This window comes from Ziziphus jujuba, chromosome 1 (genome assembly GCF_031755915.1).
Source record: "Ziziphus jujuba cultivar Dongzao chromosome 1, ASM3175591v1".
Classification (NCBI taxonomy): domain Eukaryota; kingdom Viridiplantae; phylum Streptophyta; class Magnoliopsida; order Rosales; family Rhamnaceae; genus Ziziphus; species Ziziphus jujuba.
Window position 1 is genome coordinate 21,313,387 of NC_083379.1, and position 22,779 is coordinate 21,336,165.

The window sequence follows — 22,779 nt, forward strand, 5'->3', positions numbered from 1 at the left end:
AAGGTCCTTCAACTTATTATAATAAGAAGAAAGTAACATAATATGGTCCCTTATTCCTTTAACTCCATCATACTTAGCATTGTTCAAGAGGTCCAAATAATGATACTTCTCATTCATATCAAATTTGATAAACTTCTTTCCTATCTCCTCAAAAAGTTCCTTTGTAGTATTCACGTTTGGAACATAGCATATATAGAATCATCCATATAATTCTCCATCATCATCATACAGCACTTATTAGAGTGCTTCCAATCCTCATAAAGTTCATTAACTGTAGCACTACTTTCATCAGTTGATATCTCTGATGGATCCACTTCCAAAGCCAAATCTAATTTCGTAAATGTTAGGTTCATATCTAAAGTCTTCTTCTACTTCTAGTAATTAGTCTCATCCAATTTCATCATGGTAGTTATTGGCAGAACATTCAGGGTGCTACTAGCTATGAAAATAGTAAACATAACAAAGCATTTAAAATATAAAACAATTCAATAATTATGTTCTAGCCCCTCAACATAAAATACAAAATATCAATATCTCTAGGGTTTTGTAGCACTAAAGATACTATTTCACGAGCTAGGGACAACCAACCAAATAGCCATAACCAAATGCATTGAACTGAATTACCAACAGGATAACTTAGAACCTACAATTCATGATATTCAATCAACTTCCACTATACCAACTAAGCATAAAGCCTTTTCAGAGAAAGCTAACACATAAAACCTTTTCAGAAAAAGCTAACACAGTTCAATTTTGACCATAGGTATTTAATTCAAGAAATTTTGGAATGGAAATTTTTTTTATAAATTTTTTATTTTAATAAATAAACAAACAAACAAATAAATAAATAAAATTTTTTTTAAAATCTTTTTCTCGGGTTACTAATGTTTCATGATAATGTCAACACAAATAACATCATCATGTTGACATCATCAATATGGCCAACACCACATTGACATCATCATACTGACATTAGTGCTCATGTCATGCTGATGACATCAGCAGCTTACCCATGAAGTGTCATTTGACATCATGATGACATCAGCATGCACATCACGCAGATGTCAGTGTGCTTATGTCAGCGCCATCGATACTTCATCTGATGTCATGCTGACATCCGCATTATGACCTCAGCACGCCTAGATGATAAGTCTTTTATATTGCCTTCTTCACCTAATTGGGTCAGGGGGTTGACCCGGTTTCAATAAAATGGGACACACAACCCAGTTTTGACCAAATGAAAAAGCTATTTTACGGCCACTTTTTCCAAACCATTCGAGCAACATTTCAATGTTTCTAAAGACAGACAAGCGGAATTCGGCCCTAACTTCAGTCAATTTCAATTAAAAAACAAAGATTTATTAATTTGAATATATATGAGTTTTTTTCAATGGGTTTTTAATGGATTTTACAAAATTTGTGCCTTTGAGATGAAAATTAAGATTCAGAAAACATTATAGAAAACAAGATCGCACAATACTCAGGTCAAGAATTTAAGAGAAATAATTTTTTTTAATGTAAATAACAGTCAGACATGTGTATATATGTTTCACGTAACTTGCAAAATATATCATATAATCTCACAAATTCATCAAAGATTTATCAAGGAAGGAAAAATAAAATTAACAACACATACAATCCGTATACAAATCAATGGTCGGTTTCACATATATATGAAAACATATTTGCACAGAGTCAATATAATTAACTGAACAGAATCCATTAACAGAACTTATTATGCATAGGCTCTTATACAAACTGGAGGATTTATTTTATACATTCGGATCATAAACACACATAATAAAATTCCACTCAATATTGATAATTTATTTATAAAGATACTAACCTTCAAACGCAGCCATTGATTAAAATTAAATCTGTAATTTTGTAAAATAGAAACAATGTAATAGCAGTGCCTATGGACACACTATTCTCAAACCATTCTCAAGATGATCTCTGAAAATCCTAATCCCAAATATGATGTATATCTGCTCACTTGCCTAGCTTTTTAACAAACTCTGAGCAAGTCAGACTTACCCATTAATTTTTAACACACATCAAAATAATAATAAAAAATATAGGTAAGTCAAATGAGCCTTTAAAGATCTAAAGAAAGTTGGTTCTCCAGTCCAACGGACCAACTAAAGTATCAAAGAAAGTGTTTGCCAAGAGCTCTACTACATAAATCAATAATCAAGTCAATCCCATGAATGGTACAAATTGGACCCTGTAAATGAGTAATTGATTATGCCAAGTCCACGAAATATTTATATATCTAACAAGGGATGGAACGAGGACTGTGTTTCCACACTGACTCGCCCCATATATATAAATAACTATATTTATATTTATATTTGTACCGTTCTGTAAATATTATATCTATATAATATTTTAGTATAAAATATATAATTTTATGTTTAAAATTTTAAAATATGTTCCTGAATTGTTTTTTATTTTAAAATTTTTAGTGGGTAAATGGGGAATTCCTGCTCGATCCTAATTAAATAAATGAGAGTGGCACACGAATGAGTCATACAACTCTAAACAGGGTAGGAAGTAAGGAAAGCCCCTGTTGCCATTCATGAAATTAGTCCGAGATCTGAGAACATTAGGATGAGATTGAAAACCCAAAGCATTCAAACGAACCCTAGATTGCTTGGTTGGCTTCGAGATCTTACTTCTCAAAGTGCTAGCTAAGTTGTTTTTAAGATGCTATATCAAATGAGAATGGCACATGAATGAGGCATACAACTCTAAACAGGATAGGGAGTAAGGAAAGCCCCTGTTGCCATTCCTGAAATGAGTTCGAGATCTGCAAACATTAGGATGAGATCGAAAATCCAAAACATTCAAATGGACCCTAAAAACTAGATTGCTTGGTTGGCTTCAGTATCTTACTTCTCAAAGTACTCGTTAAGTTTCTTTTAAGATGCTATATCCTCATTTATATATCACATTAAGGTGTAGTCTATAGCCAATGCCACTTTCAACAAGTTACTAGCCTATTGGGTCTCTTAAATTTCTAGTCAAGTTGCTTTTGAAGTTCTAAGTTTTCATTTTATATACCATGTTATGGCATAATATCTGGTTAATGTGGGACTTTAACCTTGGATTTCCCACTAAATCCAAGGCTTTACGTCTTGACCTTATTCGAGTCATGCAGGTATTACGGGGTCCCAAGCATTCAACAGTCTTAAGGTTCCAGGCTCATCAAGGCAATACAGGTTTGGAGTCCATATGGGCATTCTAGGATCTTGGCCTTGTTCGAGCAATCTAGTGTCTCAGTCTTGTTTTGGCATTCCAAGTGTCCAAACTTCTCATGGAAATTTGGGATCTTAGGCTCTTTATGGTGATTTTAGTTCCCTAGCCTATTAAAAAATTATGATGTCTTAGTCCCATTCAAGCAATCCAAACATTTTAGGTCTAAAATGCAATGCAGGCATTTTGCGTTCCAATTCAAGCAATCTAAATATTCTAGAGTCCCAACCTTGTTTAGGTGTTTTGGAATCACAAGACTATTAAGGACCAGGATCTTGGGCACATCTGGACAATCTAAAGTCCCAGCCTCGTTTAGACAATTCGTATCTTGAGCATTCTAAGGTCCTAAGCCTGTTTGGGCATTCGTGTCTGCCAACCTTATTTAGGAGTATGAGAGAGAGAAAGAGATAGATAGATAGATATATATATATATATATATAGAGAGAGAGAGAGAGAGAGAGAGAATAGCCTAGTTGTTTTTCTCCAAAAATCTCATTTGGTTTACCATACAAGAATTCAAACTTTCCTCCCAAATTTGGAGGACAATTGAAATCTTAAACTTTTCCATTTAGTTTTCTTCCTTATTTTTTGCAAATATTACATGCACCAAATTTATTTACCAGATAATATGTGTTAAAATATTATTAGATGATATATTCATATAATTTAAACATAAATAAATAAACTTATAAATGATAAATAAATATTGTCGTATCATTTGTTACACAATTCAAAAAATAAATTTAATAAATATTTTCGTAACTTTAATATCGTTGTATTTTTTCACTTTCAGTTATTCAACAACAAAATAAGAGGAACATAATTTTTTAAGGAGACATAATTTTGGCACACATCATCTTGGAGTTCAATAGGGTTCATTTTGTGCATACACAGTGGCTTTGTATGGAATCTAAGTCTTATGCCATTTATTAAGGTTTGATGTTCCTAACCTAAAAAGTTAACTTTATAAAAGAAATCCAAACCTTTATATATCTTTAGGATCCCCAAATTTATCCAATATGGAACTATCACTCGCACAAACTAACCCTTCCACCCGCTGTATCATTAATTCTCCAACATTTAATATGCTGTTTACATAATCAATAATGTTATGCGGTCAATTTATTATTATTATTATTATTATTATTATTATTTACAATAGTATAATAAGGTGTTATTAGATTTACTTACCATGAATTTAGAATATATAAAACAACTGATGCACTATCACTTCACATGTTAAAAGAAAATTTAATCTACAAATTTGATGGCAGTAGTACTAATCATGAGTAATATCGGTAACAACGTGTCATCAGATAGTCTCTCCTCTCTTTTTAATCGTCAAGAAAAAGTGCTGACAGTGTTGGCCGGCCACTGAAGAACCTTTTCAACTTTAAACATTTGTCATTTAAAACCCATTAAACTTACGAGCAGCACAATGTTGTTCACTTTTTGTAAGGAGTGTACTGTGAAAGTGAAAATACGATATCCCCATGCAATTGAATCAATGGAATTTGACTTTTAAGCAGAACCAATAACTTGGCAGACCTTGTTGAGAAAGTCCCATTTACACGAGTTATCCAATTCATCAAAGAGAGCTTTCCTTATCTAGTAACAGCAATAGAGGGGATGAACGTAACAAATTATACATACAGAGAGGGTCAATGACACAGCAATTCGTGTCACGCATGAAAGGGGCATGCAGAAACAGATGGCACCTATTTTTTGACAATTCGTAGATTAGGGGGTAGGAGGGAGGTGGAGGTGGGTCCATCCTCTGTCTTAAATCCTGTATTTGGCTGCAAGTGCAGGAATTTGTTGGCACTTTCTTTCGTACATGAGGAAGATGAGTCATTCTATAGTAAAATTTTCTATAACTAAACGTTAAATTAATTTTATAACTATGAAAAAGTTATAATTTAATAGAGTTAAAAGTATTTTAGCGTAAAAAAAAAAAATCTATATTGGTGAATTATTACATATTAACAAATTTATAAACAATTTTAAAAACTAAATAAAATAAATCGTTACCTTAAAAAACTTTACATTAATATTTAACATTTAATATAACCTATAATATATTATTTGTAACATATAAATAATTATTATTATGTAGTAGGTAAAAAATTTTTAAAACGGAATTTAAAAAATCATAATTTATTACAATATATTTATTATTATTTATAGCTGTTTTGAAATTGAGAGCAAAATTTTTTATAATTAAATAAAAGTTATTCCAATATAGAATATTATTATAAAGAGGTTTACTGTATAAATAATTAAAAATATAATCTAGTATTCTCAAATATAGAATATTATTATAAAGAGGTTTACTGTATAAATAATTAAAAATAGAATCTAGTATTCTTCTATATAGTTTTTAATCTGTTAAATGATTCAACATTTTAGAATTTTTTTGTTGGGATATTTATGGATTGATCTTTAAATAAGTAGTGAACAGCTGAATTTTTATTTTGTGCAAAATTTCTGTCTCCATTAATCTAACTGAAGAATCAATTTTTCCTGCCGATATAGACACCTCATAGTTTAAGCATAAACAAAGATTAACGCTACCATAAGTATTATCCAAATTCCTCCGCGGCCATACCATGACAAAAGACCTTGGCGAAAACAAATAAGTTTCTTAACAGCGAAGAAGGTGTTGGGGTAGTAAAGTAGTTAAGACGATGACTGCAAGATTCCACTTTGGAATCCTTTTATCTTTTCTTTTTTTCTTTTTTCTTTTTTTTCAGTTACTTTTCGTCATTGGGTATGGGGATCCTTTGCTTTTTACTTTCCTTTCCTCTTTCTGGTGGGAATTAAAACAATGGGCAGAGAAGCAAATAAATTAAGCACAACTAATGATGCTAAATTCAGACTAATCAAATTGGCAAAAGCGCGTGTCGCCATTCCATGGGCTGTTTAAAAGAAAAGAATGTGTGGCCGTGATAGTGGCAGTGGCTGCAGGAGGTCAAAATAGGATGCCCAGAAAGATGCAACAGAGGGAAGGTAAGCTGGGAAGTAGATTTACTATTGATAGAAATCAAACCAACTCCCTCGTTTTTTGTCAACGTGTATAGATAACAATAAATGATTCCATTATAAGAGCGCAAAGTCATAGTTCCAATATTACGCATAGACGTGGCTATAAAGTCGTCTTTGTCATATAATTTTCATCACCACTTGTTATTGCAATTTGCAATATGCCAAAGTCCATTATTAGTTTGCCAGATGAGCACCTTCTATTTTACTGTCAGAGTGGAGAGGAAGATGACGAGTTTGAATTAAAAAAAAAAAATGCATTTGTATGTTGAGAAAAATGTAAATAAAATAACACGGCTTTATAAAATATTTAAATAATAATAAATAAATAAATAAAATATCATAATATAAATAATATGAGATGGCTTGCTCCTATAAGTATTACAATATATTTAAAAATAAATAACAAATAGCACTTTAGAAGTCCATAGAAGAAGCACCAACTTAATGAGTTACCTAAACTTTCATACGAGTAATCTTGAAGAAAGTATTGCGATTCTTCCACATTTTACAACGGAAAATGTAGAAACCCAAAGATTCAAGCGTTGTAAAATGCAACCCTACGAAGAGTAAGACCTTACTTTGATGTGCATTGGAAATAATCATTGGTAAAATCCTCCTATACAATCTAAATGCAAAGATGCAGATCCATCTTTGCAATTCACTTGGTACAAAAGCCTTGTTTGCCACGTGTCCATCAGCATACAGGAAGTCTAATACCACTAAGGTGAAGGAAAACTATGACCGCTTTGTATCATTATACAAATCGAACACCACGGTCGTTAATAATAGGTGTAGTATTCCATACAACTAATTTTCAAGACATGCAGGAAGCAAGCTCTACGAGTCACTCATGTTAAATGAAGCTAGCCTCCATGATAACATGTCGGTCCCAGCTCTCACGACATTGGAATAACACCTCTAGAACTTGAAATCCTTCTTCTTGGATTTGCCTTCCTTTTCTTGCATCTTACGCTTCCTCTTCTTCTCATTCTGCATCCAAATTATAATTTGTTAAGATGTAAGCAGGCAACAGTTTTCATGTACTTGTTTCTTATAAATTTCTTTTCATCTAAAATGAAAGGGAAATAATAGGCACCTCTGCAACCATGTCACTGAAATCCTCCCGTTGACTCCGCAGCTTCTCCTCTTCCCTTGCTTCCTCATATCTGTAAAATGCACCAACATTAGAAACTCACTTTGCTTCATATAGTATTATAAATATCATCTACTACAATTTAACTATGTTCTAAATATCATCTACTATAATTTAACTATATATACTAAATATCATCTACTATAATTTAACTTACTTTGCAGGCAAAACATTTTCCATAGCTTCCAATTCTTCAGGTTGTAAAGTGACATCCACTTTATCTGATTTCTGACCTCTAAGCAAATCAACCTGCAAAAAATATAATAGATTAAACAACTGACATACATTGTCATATATCTATTCTATTATATTAAGGGAAATCCAGCAATTAAGCTTTTTACAAACATTCCCCTATTAAGGATAAAAAAATGGGGGAAAAAAAAAATCGATAACCTCCATCAAATTGATAATTGCCTTTACAAAACTTGGTTGTAGAGAGTTAAAGCCAGTTGCACACTACAGTTAGTATCATTCCCATATACAAAAGAACGTAATATTGTAACAGCAGATATACAAGGCATATAGTATCATAAAGTGTTCTTACTACGGTTGTATACAATGCACGACTTTGAAAATCAAGATATCAGTAGATATAGAACTCACAAGTTCCTCCAAGAAACCACAAGATTATCAGCAGTGCAAGATTATCAAGAAATATTTTTCTAGCATGTTGCAAAATGTTAAGTCTTCTTAATTACAATCATTTAGGGCAGTAATAAGTTAAAATATGGAAGGTTACATGAATGAATAAACCACAGAAATTTTATTTTTATCATAATTGAACTGAAGAACCAAATTTTTCATACCTTCCATGGACATTTCTTCCCTATACCCATATTCACTAATGTATCATCTAAGTCTTCAATTGCAACTATAGCAGTACATGCTAAAAGAGAAGGCGTAAATATGATAAGTTACAATCCTTAAAAAGTACATAATTATAGTCATTCACCAAGTTCTCTAATATCCAAATCATCACTTTGAACATAGCACAAAAGAAGTAGATTAGCTGATTTACTGCCAATATGATTCTTAACTAAATGTCCCCTACAACACTTGTAAATGATAATTGTAACAGTTCTGATCAGTATAATAACGCATAATAGCACCACCAGTACAGCACCAATTAGACATCCAAATGATACTAATTATCAAACAAAAATTGTTTCCACACTTCAAAGTAGGCAAACAACATTTTAAAGCAAAATGCACACAGGCACAAAAAAACAGTATTCTTACCCTTTTCGCAGCTGACTTATCTTGGGTGCCACTGCCAACCACATATCTGCAGAGCAAAAAGGCTTATTACAAAATGTTTTTTCAGTTCAATAGAAATAACAAACAAAAAAATTAGAACAAGCAGAATGCATACGTGTGAGTTGTTCCAAGTAGTGTCCCTGGGGCAATTCTCTCCTCTTTTTCTTCAAGTACCTGCAAAGCAAAACAAATTTGACACCATTAACAGGTTCTAAACGTAAAGAAAAAGCAAGTGCAGAAAAAACTCCAATATCTGAACTCACCTGATAAAGAGGCCTCTCAGGTTCTTTCCTCTGCTGCTTACGAAGGTCAATAACATCAGGTGTTTCAACACCAGTAGGAGTGCTGTGGGAAAAAGTGTAAATGGTTAATGCAAACTACAATTTACAACTTAGAACAAAACAAAATAATCATTAGCCACATTGTCAAAGGCACAGAAACTCGAATCAACAATTTAGGTCATAGGATAATTCTGATACCTTGAGAGGCTATCCACAGATTGAATACCATCTTCAAGTTCCTCTTCCTCCATCTCCTCCTCTTCCTCTTCTTCCTCTTCCTCTTCCTCTTCCTCCAAATCACCCCAATGCTTTGTCTTATCAACAGGTTCTTCCTAAACAAGAAATTGTATAATTAAAATAACACACCAATGCAATCATAAGTACAAATCAATGAATGCTATGACAGAGAAATTATAAATCTCATAAGCTCAGTCAAAGCATTAAAAATTTCCTTACAAGGATAGATTTATCATAATTGTTCTATAAAGACAGCAAAAGGTTCTCTTGATAAGAGAATTGAGTCTAGCTAGCGAAGCGCCAAATAAAAGTTGGGATTAAAAAGACTTTTATCATCAAATATGATCTATCAAAGCATGAAACTTACTACCAGCTTCAGACTTCCAAAAAGGTAGCCATAAAATTCAAAAATTCATAATCTGATCAGAATAAGGGAAACTTGTATATGAAAGTACCTCATAGTTAGGCTGTTCTTGTTGCTGAACACCAAAAACATCTCCATATAATGGATGTCCAAACTGTTTCAAAGAACAAAAAAGGTAAGATACAAAACAAAACAAACAGCTCCAGAGACAATATAAAGTAATTTGAATCACGAAATAATAAGTAATGAAAAAACAAACATCGAAAAACTTACTTCATCAACAGGAGGCTTGCCCCAGCCACCAGGATGATAGCCAAAGCTAGCTCCGGGTGGGATCGGAGCATTTAGCCCTGGAATCTTCAGATGAGGATATGATGGTGGAGGGCCATATCTCTGAAAAGAAAAATCAGATAGTCAATAAAATATGACAACGCAAACCATCATTAAATCACCATAGTGTTAACTATATTTGTTCAACTTACCTGCATATTAATGAGCCATGGGGGTGGAGCACCATCTGGCATACCAAGAGCTTCTTTCAGTTCTTGTGAGAGCATGCCAGGCTTCATCTCTCTCAATTTTACCTGTATGTATTAAGAGTAAAAGAAACATAGGATTAAAATAAGTTTTCATACTTCAAGATACAACACCAAATTCCTCAATTAGTTTTCCATATACAGTGTTTCTTTTCTTTTTTTTACCTCTCTTTTCTTCTTACTGGGAGTTAACAGGAAATTAAAGACAGAATGTCCTCCAGTTCTTTAGCTTAACAAAGGATAGGCAACTTAGATCACATACAAAGATTGTCTAGATATCATGTCATTCCAATTAATTCATTACTTTGATACTAATTACGCATAAATTCAGTAAATAAATACTATGAGACTGGATATTTCTATTGATTTGAGACTAGATTAACGTACAAATCAATTACAACTTAAAAGTACAATATCATAATAAATTTATAAAAACCAACATAGGTAAATTATAGCTGTCTTGTAAAAGGATAGTTTAAAAATTTCTTTTAGCACCTATTAATTAGAACCTATATAAGCAATTTAGTCCCAGTACATACCATCAAATGGACACTTCAATTGATTTGAGACCAGATTAACATGTCAAAGTTCCATTACAACTCAAAAGTACAATATCATAATAAATTTATTAAAACCTACACGGGTAAATTATAGCTGTCTTGTAAAAGGATAGTTCAAAAAATTCTTGTAGCACCTATTAATTAAAACCTATTTAAGTTATTTAGTCATCTTATCATTGGGTAGTTCCAGAATTTCTCACAGCACCAACTGATAGTTGCAGAGACCAACTTTAAGTTGCACAGGAACACATTTTTATAGAAACAAGAAAATATATGCATATATATATATATACACACATGCCTATTGACAATTCTATGCAATATAATCAACACATTTTTATGTTTTGGTGACATGAAAAAAGTACACCTAATTCCTTTTGTACGGAGAAAGAGTCAACCTAGTTTTATGGTATCGAGAAAGCATCCATTCACCCAAATCTAAGGAAACAAGCAATAAACCTATCTAGAGATCATAGAAATTTTCAATTTGTTACAGAGAATTAAGATTACCATTCATTAGATTTAAACTCTCCAATAAAGACGCATGTTCTAAAGACATTGAAAGATGTACAACAAGAGCAGAAGAATATGAATGTAGGTTCAAACCTCAAACTCTTTCCCTTCATGATATAGATCACCAAGAGTTGTCAGTTTTGGCTTCGTTTGATATTTGAAAAATGCATCATGAAGAACCTAACCAGCAGGAAACAAACATATCAATTATACAAGAATACACCCTCCAAAGTACAAATTGACACAACAAACATAGATATTGCAAAGATTTTTGGAGATGATTTATAATAAAGAGAAACCTGATAGTCAATATCCATTTTCCCCATCTTCGGCTGCATACGTTCTCGTTGCTTTTGTTTCAACTTCTTACTATCTTCCTTTTCAATGTAAGCCTGAAAAAGGTAATCAAGAGCCATTCAATATCATCAGTGGCTTTTGAATACGCTTTTTTAACCAGATCCATTAACCACATTATCGCATATTAAAGGGGACTTAAAATATAAGGACTATTAGTACATACAGCAGCAAAATAGAAAATAAATTTAATCAAATCCAAATCACTAACAATTTAGTGTTCAAGTACATGTAAGACAACAACAGATTTAGTGCTTCATCTAATTATAGAAAAAGCAAAATCACCATCATGCATTACCTGTCTAATTTTCTCAATTCCAGTTGCAGCAATGAAATCAGGTAGCTGGAAAGGTTGTTTTTCAATACCACGCTTCCCCTGCAAAATGATCAATGGCCAATGAGATACATTGTAACAAGTTCTAATCATATGATAATTCTACACCATTGTGTAAGTCGTAAAAATGTAAAAATGAAAGAACAATTCAGCCCGATCATTAGGCAGAATGGAAAGGCATCTGAAAATTCAAAGCAGATAAATTAGAATATTAAAAATTAATAGTCAAAACATCCATAGTGCAAGGATATCTTATGCCATAGAAAACACTACTAGAAGCACCGATAAATTCCTATATCCCCACAAGAACTAGAATTAATACTTAAAAACAAATCATTCAAGAGTGCCCTTTGGCAAACACCTACAAGTCCCAGGCTCCAAGTTTGCACTGCCGCTCCCCTGCAAGAATCACATATATACATATAAGAGAAACCTTATCTGCTTTATCTTCCTTGGCCCTATCCCCCTAAACCCTCAAGTGAATTATATCCATCAATCATGCATGCACGTTTTAACCCATACTAATAGAATTTGAGGAAAAGCTAACCTGCAAAAATTTGCGCTTTTGACACCAATGCCTCGGCACAGGTACAGTATTTCGATATGATTTCAAAAATACCAATAACTTAGGGTCTGATGCAGTTGCATCCCACACCTGTAAAAATATAAATGAATATGTGACAAGCAAAAATTCCAAGAACAAGAACAATAAAATAAAAAACAAAACAACAAAAAAACAAAAAAACAAAACAAAACAAGAAATCATCTTATGAAAATTTGATCAGAGAATATAGATGAGAGAAAGGAGCTTCAACATGAAATAAGGAAATGTCCATACCTCAACAACATCAGGCCTTGAGCATATCTGTTTAAGTTCAGCAATTTTCATCCGACGCTGAAGCTGAAAGATGACAAATCCCCATCAAAAACGAAAGTTATAATACAATTAATTATAGAAAGAAATTACTGATAATCATGAGTACCTTTTTCTTCTTATTTGACATGCCTTTATCCTTCTGTTGATTATCCTGTTCCTCCTCTTCTGAATCAGAGTCAGCCTTCTTGTTTGAGGCTGCATTTTGAGCAGACTCATCCTTCTTATCTTCCTGAATGGATAAAAGATGTAATGCATCAGGTCATATGTATCCCCAGGGAAAGGGAACAATAATAATAATAACAAAACAGAAAAATAAATCAAAATAGATTATAAGATGGTTTCTTTGTACCTCAGCACCAGCAGAGTCCTGGAAAGAAAATTTCTCGAAAATTTTTCTAAATTCTTCGTCTATACCATCTTCTAATTCTGCTTTCTCAGGGACATACTCCACTTCAACTTGCTCGACAACCTAAAAATTTCAAAATAACAACAGAGAACAAAAATCATATATGGATCAGCAACAGCATATATCTATGACTGAAATTCAAATTTCAAAACTACATGCAACAAACTGCAAAACTGCGAACGCTATGCAGTTTCCAGCAAATTAAAAGGAAAACTATCAGTACAATGTCTATTTTCCTATGAACAGGGGAAATAAGTCAAACTTATTCAATAAACTCAACAATTTCAAAGTAAATAAGTTCCATTCATACAACCAGTTTGTTAATAAGTAAGAAGAGAAGAGACCAAGCAGAAAAACACCAAGAAAACCAAGCCCAGACAATTTTCACAATGATAGTCTGGAGACGCAATGGGCAATAGTTGATAGCGAGATATAGCAAAATATAAGACCCTGCTAAGTATTAAGCCCTAACCATAAAACAAAAGCAAAAAGAAGAAACGCACTCAAACTTTAAGTAGTGAAAATTGGTGCGAATGTAAGTGCAAGAACTTAAGTAATGAAAGATGAAGCAGATAGTACAAATTAAGTTAGTATGTTGGCCATGAAAACCCTTAAGAATTCGAACTTGGTTTTATCTATATTGTGTATATATATATATATGTATGTATTTTTTATATATATAATCCTCTATTTTCAGACAACCAAACACAGCAACTTTATGATTCAACTCCCACTAAAATCTGGGCATGATAAAACGCTAAACCCTAATAAAAACCAAAAAACTTACACAAATTGAACGTAAACCGTAAACCCTAATTTCACCGATCTAGTAAAGCAAATGCACCAAAGAGCTCAGATTCCATCTCCATCCAAATTATCATAATGGCACACCTAATTGCAGAAATCTATACAACCAAATCCCTAGAAATCATCTTCAAATAGAAGTTTGAACAGTCCAACAAACAAACAACGAAAAACAAGAAAGCGTGCAACAGAGTCTCAAAAAACCTGTTCAGGGTCGTTGTTCTCCTCCTTGGCATCTTCATCGGCGGCAGCGTCGCTATCTTCACCGACAGTGGAATCGGCGACCTGAGAGGCCTTGGTCTTCTTCTGTTTGCGCCTGCGACGTCGACGTTCGCTCTCCCGCGACTTCTTGGCAGATACAGGGTTAGGGTTGGCGTCGAGGCCGCCGTTGGAAACGACGCTGTTTAGCTGGGTGAGCGTCTCTACGGTCATTACTGGAATGGGGCAGAGAAAAAGTTTGCAGGAAGGGGACGTGGGTGGGAGAGTAACGAAGAAGAAAAACAAAAGAAGCGAACGGGCGGGCGAGATATTAAATCGTCTGAAGGAGGAGAATGACGGAAATTGTTGTTTATATTCCCTATCTGCTACACGCGTGTAAGATTTCTTCGCACGTGAGATGCCGTAGTCGGCGTTTGCTCGCTCTTTTTGGGAGAGACTGTACAGGTTTTATTGAAATACTATAACCGATGACACAAAAATAAAAATTGACATATAACCAAAATTTAAAATTTCATGAGAAAAAAACTAAAAGGAAAAACTTATTTTCCTCTGTAGGTGGAAATATATTAAATGAACCTATTAATAAATAAAATACAATTAAGTACTTACCAAATTTATCCAAAGAGGACCGAGGTGCCAACCATCATTTTAGATAGGAGATCAAAGATGGCTTAGATTGTTTGCTTTCATACATTTGTTAATTAAATTTTATTTATTAAAATTAAATACAAATTTAGGATTTCTCTATTAATAATTCCTACTCTATTAGGATTTATATCTAGGGTTTTTTTTTTTTTTAAACTGTTAGGGTATTTTTCTTGCTGTTATGCAAGTTTTTGGTTGTTGTTTTTTCACTTCCCTTTTTCTAAAGTTACGGGTTTTTTGCAAAGAAAATTTTGAATCTATCTATAAATTTGTTACATGTAAAAAATTGATGATCTCCACAAATCAAATCTTGACAATTAAAGCCAAAAACTTAATTGTTTTGATTCCCACAAGTGCACGAATCAATTAAGTAATAAAGTAAAATGAATAGAGCATCATCCACATAGAGATTATTGGACTTGCAAAACTAGGTCAAGTATTATAATAATTATGACCTACCTTTATTTAGGCACCAAATATTAATAAAAATTGAACTAAATACTAAATATTAATATAATATAATGGAGATAATTGGAAAGAACATACACACTGTTGATTATGCAAAGGAATCTATAAATTCAAACAACTTAAACACCGATTTTACTTAGATTTATCATGCGATTCTCTAATTTGACAAATAATTATCAATTCCAATCCAATTATTAACAAAGGGTTTCTAAGTTCACTCACTTCCTTTTTTGACAGTAAGTGAGATATATAAAAATTTTATTTAAATTGAATTTTTTAATAATTCTACCAATTAACCAAGCAATTAAGTACCCTTTCAATTATCCAAGTCAAATTGGTTTTTACAAACTCAATTAAAACTAAAATTAAGGTTGCCTAAGGCCTAAATAAGCTTTCTCAAGCTCACACTAGCTCTTGAATTGTATTTCCTTTTCTTAATATACCAAATTATGTTTACCCAAACATTAATTCTTCAATTTAGACAATACCCAGTCAACTTTTCAAACAAATTAGGTTCATTGATCAATTAATCAAAGGAAACACAAATAGTTAAAAAGAAATTAAACCATTGATGAACCAATTATATCATCATAATCCAGCGATAAGCTACATTAAAGCCCTAGATCAAAGATCTAACACATATTTATAAATATAAACAAAGTCAAATGTAATACAAAAATAAATCCATAAAAATAATCAATTTGTACAAATTCCAAGAAATCTCTACACAAATTAAAAGAGAGATAGTAGAAAGATTAGAGAAAACTAAGAGATGATGGCTCTTTCAAGCTTCTCAATCCCTTTGATGTGTAAGAAATCTCTAAATTTCTTGAGTTTCTTGATGAGAATCCGTCCATACCCGCACAACAATAACCTGTTGGGGTGCAGATCCTATACAATTTAAGACCGGACGAATCACTAGGGCTCAAGCCAAGAGATTTAAAGACAACGTGGTTGGCTTTATACAAGGAGTTAGCAATTCTCAAAAGAGCTTGTCAATACCCAAAGATTCAAAGTATGTTTTAAGCATCTAAGTGGTGGAGGTGGATATGGACCTAGATAACTATTTTAGTGCATTTTTGGATTTCGGGCAGCAAGGAATGGATTCATAACTTCATGAATTCAATTGATATCACCAAGAAGTCATGAAATCATGTCAAGGTAGAAGCAAAAGCGTCTAAATTCAGTTTGTACACACAATACCTCAATTTGTTCGAAAATGCATCACATTGGCGCTGACTTTTCTGTATTTTGTTGATTTGGCATTTTCTCTTTATTCCAATCAAGAGAAACCTATGGGAATCATAATCAATCTTATTTGGCATCTACATGGCACATTGGATCTGATTTGGAGCATTTACAAGCTGGAAATTGGTAAAAAATAGCTTTGTTGTCAAACTAGTCAATTAGTTTCCTAATTTGTATTTGACTTTTTGTTTTAGTAAACTATCTTTTATTTTGGTTTTTATTTGTTTAATTGCTAGAAAAATTAACTTAGAAAAGTTATTATTTTATTATTTCAATTGTAAATTAATTAATTCCTAATTTAAAATAAGAGAATTAATTAATCCAAATAGGTTTAGGAAAGTATGCTAAATTCAGCCAACATTTGTTTCCTAATCTTAATGGCCGAATTTTACATAGTTAATTAGGGTTTATTATTTTGTGACTTTAGCCTATTTAAGCGCTTATTTTCAATGAGAAATCAGCATACATATTATTCAAAAATTTATTTATGAGAAAAAGATTCTCTTTGTTCTTTTTAAACACCTAAAACACTTAATAGTAATTAAGTATTTTAGTTTAACTTATCAATAGGACATCCATCATCTATTGTGACATCTTTGATATATCAAGGTTTCTAGTCACAGGTTGATTAAGGGTTGAGGTGACCATAAAAACTTAAACTTAATTTTTTGATCCCGGCTAATGGAATATGGGATTAGAAGCAAGTCGACCAAGGTTCGTATCATTTCTCCCTCTTAAAAGCTCTTTTTTCTCTCTAAATTTGATGATGTGGTGTTGTTCTTGTCCAAAATCTCTCTTAAAGAACTAGAGCTTCTCTTTCTAGATGTGTTCTTCCTCTTCAAGAAGCTCTCTAAACCCTAGCATCCAAAAAAACTTTTTCCATTCTCTTGTTTTCTTGTTTTGCCTCTTTCGAAAATACATATAGCCATATTTTCAAAAGCATCTCTAATCCTAACTTAGATAGCTTAATCTCCATCCTTTAATCTCTATAATATTAAAGATTAGTCACATGCAAGTCACATGACGCATTAATAACCTAGCATAGACAACTTTTTCCAATTATCTTATTTTCTTGTTTTGCCTCATTAGGAAATATATATAGTCATATTCTCAAAAGCATCTTTAATCCTAATCCTAGATAGTTTAATCTCCATTATTTGATCTTCATCATAAAGCTATCTTCAAAATTTGTTACACGCAAGTCACATGACTCATTAATGACCTAGAATTGACCTTCAAAAGTCAACATTTAAACTCCACAAAGGGCTCTTCATGTGTGGCTTAAAAAGGATTTGCATAGGCACTTCATGAGTTGAGTGGGCATATAACACCTCACCTCCATGGGTGAATCTCTTACTTTCTGCCTATACAGTCTCCAATTTAGCCACTGCACTCATCATGAAGTTTTTTGTTCAAAACTTCCAAGATGTTACCATCCTTCGACTACTCTCATTTGAACATGCTTAACTTAAGGGTTCTTTCGAATCATGAAGCTAATCGCTCTGAAAAGTGATCGATGTTGTAAGAGTGAATATCACTATATTTTGAATTATCCCCCATTCCATACCCAGGTAATATGGAATTGGACACGAGGTAGCCTATTGATGCCTCATATACCAGCTCACATTGGTGGTCACAATCTAACCCTTTGGGCTTGGTGTCCTCTCTGGCACACTTTTAGTCGGGTATAGGCTTTCATACCATTTATAACACCCCACCTCCATTGGTGGACCAATCACTCTTTGCCATATTGTCAATTTAACCATCGTATTTGATATGGAGTTTTTTATTTAAAGCTTCATGAAAGGTTTTGGAATAACTTCAACGGATGAATGCTCACTTTGATCACCTGGATCAAAGGATGGACAGGTTAGAAACATCAGAAGGTGGGCCGAATCCAAGGTAAGATAGAGATGATAAGAAGGTCGAGGACGGCCTAGGAAGGAATTTGAAAGAGGTAATTTTGGAGATGATTTTGAAGAGGGTGTCGATGATATTTTTGCTTACCAAGGAAGGCCAACCCGTGGGAGACTAGCTAGAGAAGAAGATGATGATCTAGGAAACATTAAAGTCAAAATACCACCATTCATGGGAAAGAGTGATCCGAAAGCTTACCTAGAGTGGGAGGAGCAAATGATGATTTTTTATTGTCACAACTATTCCGAGGCTAAGAAAGTTAAATTGGCAGCTTTGGAGTTTGGACATTATGTACTCCAATGGTGGACTAATGAGCATGGTATCTGAAGGAGAGTTGGAGATGAACCTATTACTACTTGGTGACAAATGAAATGAGCCATGAGAAAGAGGTTTGTACCAAGTCATTACCATAAGTTGCTATATCAAAGGTTTCAATCATTAACTTACGAAAGTAGGACCATGGAGGATTATTATAAGGAGACGGAGATGCTCATGATAAGGCTGAGCATGAATGAGGATCGAGAGGCAACCGTGGTAAGGTTTTCGGGTGGTTTGAATCATGATATAGCCAATTAAGTGGAGCTTCAACAATATGTAGAATTGGAGGAGATGCTTTATGTGGCTATCAAAATTGAAAACCAATTCAAAAGGAGGGGAAGCTCATGGTTTGGAGGTGCTTTAAGTAGCGAGAGGACAAATCCAAGTGTTTGGAGAAGCAATCCCACATATGACACCAAGCCAAAACTAAAACATGGTGATGAGAGCACCAACTGGCCAAAAAGAGAAGTAAAAGCTGAATCTGCCCAAGCCCTTAAGATTAAAGGTAAAACTAATCTTAAACCTTCTAGAACTCGTGACATTGTGTGTTTTAATTTCCAGGGATGAGGACATATTGCTAGTCAATACCCGAATAGGAAGATCATGGTACTAAAAGATAATAGGGACTTGGAATCCGAAAATGAAGAAAGTGATGCTGAAATCGAATTTGATGTTGAAGAACTTGGAGGTGAGGAACATGAGGATCCAAAACACTCAAGGCTTCAAGGGCTGAATTGAGTTTGGTGTTAAGAAAGGTTCTAACCATGTACAAAGATAAGGATCAAATTCAAAGAAAGAACATCTTCCACATTCGATGTGAAATTCAAAGTAACATATGTAGTATGATAGTTGATAGTGGAAGTTGTGTTAATATAATTAGTAATGTGGTAGATGATAAATTAGGGTTAGAAACCATTAAATATCTTGATCCATATAGATTATAAGGGCTTAATGATAGTGGTGAAATGAAAAACAAGCCAATATAAAATTCAGCATTGATAAATATGTGGATGTTGCATTATGTGATGTTGTTCCCATGCATGCTGGTAATATTTTATTGGAGAAGCCATGACAATTTGATAAGGATGTCATACACTATGGAAGAATTTTTAAATTTAAGGGAAAAAAGGTTAAGTTGGAGCCATTAACTCTAAGGGATGTATTTAGAGACCAATTACAAATGCAACAAAGGAGGGAGGTCGAACGGCTCAAGTAGAAAGCAAGCAAGGCACCCATGGTTTCACCATCCATCCAAGAAGGTAGGTCTGAGCTTGCTGTCCAAGGTAAGTGTTCTAAAACTCAAATTGAGTGAAAAAAGCAAGACAAACCCAAAGGTGAGAGAAAATAAGCAAAAGTCGAGAGTGGTAAAAGAAAAGGTGAATCTGTGAGTAAGAAAAAAAAAAAGAGAGGAAAGAGAAGAAAAAGAAGAATTTTTATCTTAGTTTTAGGAAAGTTAAAAAGGCATTTTTGAGTAATAAACCCTTGTTGGTCATGATTTATGAAGATGTTTATTTAAATGATCAAGCTAATCCCGAAGAACTTGAATTGTCAAGTCCTATCTCTTCTCTTTTACAGGATTTTGAAGATGTTTTTCTGGAGGAGATTCTTAATGGTTTACCACCTATCCGAGGGATTGAACATCAAACTGATTTTGTTCTAGGAGCTGCAATTCCTAATAGACCTGCATATAGGGGTAATCCCAAGGAGACAAAGGAGCTACAAAAGTAGGTAAGTGAGCTACTTGATAAATGTTGTATTCATGAGAGTATGAGTCCATGTACTGTTTATGTTTTGTTAGTACCTAAGAAAGATGGTTCATGGCGTATGTGTGTAGATTGTAGAGTCATTAATAATATAATCATTAAATATAGACATCCAATTCCTAGATTAGATGATAAGTTAGATGAATTACATAGTGCATGCATGTTTACTAAAATTGACCTTAGGAGTGGGTATCATCAAATTAGGATGAAAGAGGGTGATGAATGCAAAACCGCATTTAAACTAAATATAGTTTGTATGAGTGGTTAGTAATACCTTTTGGTTTAATTAATGCACCTAGTACTTTCATGAGGTTAATGAACCATGTTATGCGCCCATTCATTGGAAAATTTATGGTTGTTTATTTTGATGATATTCTTGTATATAATAGACATTTAGATGAGCACGTAGAACATCTTAGGTTAGTTTTAGGAGTATTTAGGAAGGAAAAATTATTTGTCAACCTCAAAAGTGTGATTTTTGTAAAGCTGAATTGGTTTTTTTTAAGATTTGTTGTAAGTGCTGCTGGAATTCAAGTCAATCAATCCAAGGTGAAAGCAATCCAAGAGTGGCCAAAACCTACAACTATTACCCAAGTGAGGAGCTTTCATGGTTTGGCTAGTTTCTACCAAAGATTTGTCAAGGATTTTAGCACTATCACAGCACCTTTGACTGAATTTGTAAAGAAGAATGTTGGATTTAAATGGGAGGAAGCACGAGAAAAATATTTTAATTTGCTGAAAGAAAAATTATCTAATGCATCTTTGCTAGTTTGGCCTAATTTTTCTAAAACTTTTGAAATTGAATGTGATGCCTTGGGTGTAAGTATTGGAGTTGTTTTAATGCAAGAAGAAAGACCATAGCATACTTTAGTAAGAAGCTAAATGGAGCTGCATTGAAGTTCCCAACCTATGACAAAGAGATGTATGTGTTGGTGAGGGCTTTGGAGATGTGGCAGCATTACTTAATGCCGAAGGAGTTTGTGATTCATATGGATCATGAATCACTAAAGCACATTAAAGGCCAAGGAAAGCTTAATTGATGGCATGCTAAGTGGATTGAGTTAATTGAGACTTTTCCTTATGTCATTCGCTACAAGAAACGTAAGAATAATGTGGTTACCGATGCATTATCCCAAAGGTATGTATTTTTTTTACCTAAGATGCTAGATTGCTTGAATTTGAATAGTTGAAAGAACTTTATGAGCATGATAGTGACTTTGGAGGAATATTTAGGAACTATACAAAGCATGATTTTAATAAATTTTACATCTTTAAGGGATATTTGTTTAGAAAAAATCAACTTTGTATGCCCAATTGTAGCATTGGGGAATTGTTAGTCAAGGAAGGTCATGGTGATGGTTTAATGGGTCATTTTGGTGTCTTAAAAACTTTATCCTTGCTACAAGAACATTTTTATTGGCTAATATGAAAAGCGATGTGGAAAGAATATATGAAAGATGCTTGCGAAAAATCCAAGTCAAAGTTGAAGCCGTACAGTTTGTACCTCCCATTGCCGACTCCATCCTTTCCTTGGGTCCATTAGGCTAGGATTTTGTTCTTGGTTTACCTAGGTTTTGAATAGGTAAGGATTCAATTTTTTTTGTTATGGATAGATTTTCTAAGATGTCATATTTTATTGCATGTAATAAAGCTGATAATGCATCTAATGTTGATAACTTATTCTTTAAGGAGTTGTGAGGTTGCATGATATGCTTAGAACTTTTGTTTCGAATAGGGATGCTAAGTTCTTAAGTTATTTTTGGAAAACTTTGTGAGCTAAGTTAGGAACTAAACTATTATTTTCAACTACTTGTCATTCACAAACTGATGGACAAACTAAAATAGTAAATAGAACTTTGTCTGCACTGTTAAAAGCTTTAATTAGTAGAAATTTAAGAACATGGGAAGAATGTTCACCACATGGTGAATTTGCTTATAATAGATCTTTGCATTCATCTACTAAATATACACCATTTGAGATTGTTTATGGTTTTAATCCTTTGACTCCATTAGATTTAACATCTTTACCATTAAGTGAATGTGCTAATCTAGATGGAAAGAAAAAAGCTGATTTTGTGAAGCAGATTCATGAAAAGACAAAGGAAAATATTGAGAGGAAGACCGAGTAATATGCAAGGAATGCTAACCAAGGCCGGATTAAAGTTTTCTTTGAACTTGGAGATTGGGTATGGCTACATTTAAGAAATGAGAGGTTTCCCGAA

General features: G+C 33.2%; 1 protein-coding gene across 1 annotated transcript; it reads right to left on the bottom strand.

Annotated features, from left to right (window-relative positions):
- Nucleotides 1–6,728: 6,728 nt before the first annotated feature.
- Nucleotides 6,729–14,537, bottom strand: LOC107423161 (uncharacterized). The gene is made up of 18 exons (XM_016032688.4): nt 14,184–14,537; nt 13,119–13,238; nt 12,876–12,998; nt 12,731–12,793; nt 12,440–12,547; nt 11,857–11,934; nt 11,504–11,596; nt 11,298–11,384; nt 10,078–10,179; nt 9,869–9,988; nt 9,687–9,749; nt 9,193–9,326; nt 8,977–9,058; nt 8,829–8,887; nt 8,696–8,741; nt 7,614–7,705; nt 7,400–7,469; nt 6,729–7,293 (listed from the first exon to the last, which is right to left on the bottom strand). The coding sequence occupies exons 1-18, from the start codon at nt 14,409–14,411 to the stop codon at nt 7,222–7,224; spliced, it is 1,740 nt and encodes a 579-aa protein (XP_015888174.1). The 5' UTR covers nt 14,412–14,537; the 3' UTR covers nt 6,729–7,221.
- Nucleotides 14,538–22,779: the final 8,242 nt, after the last annotated feature.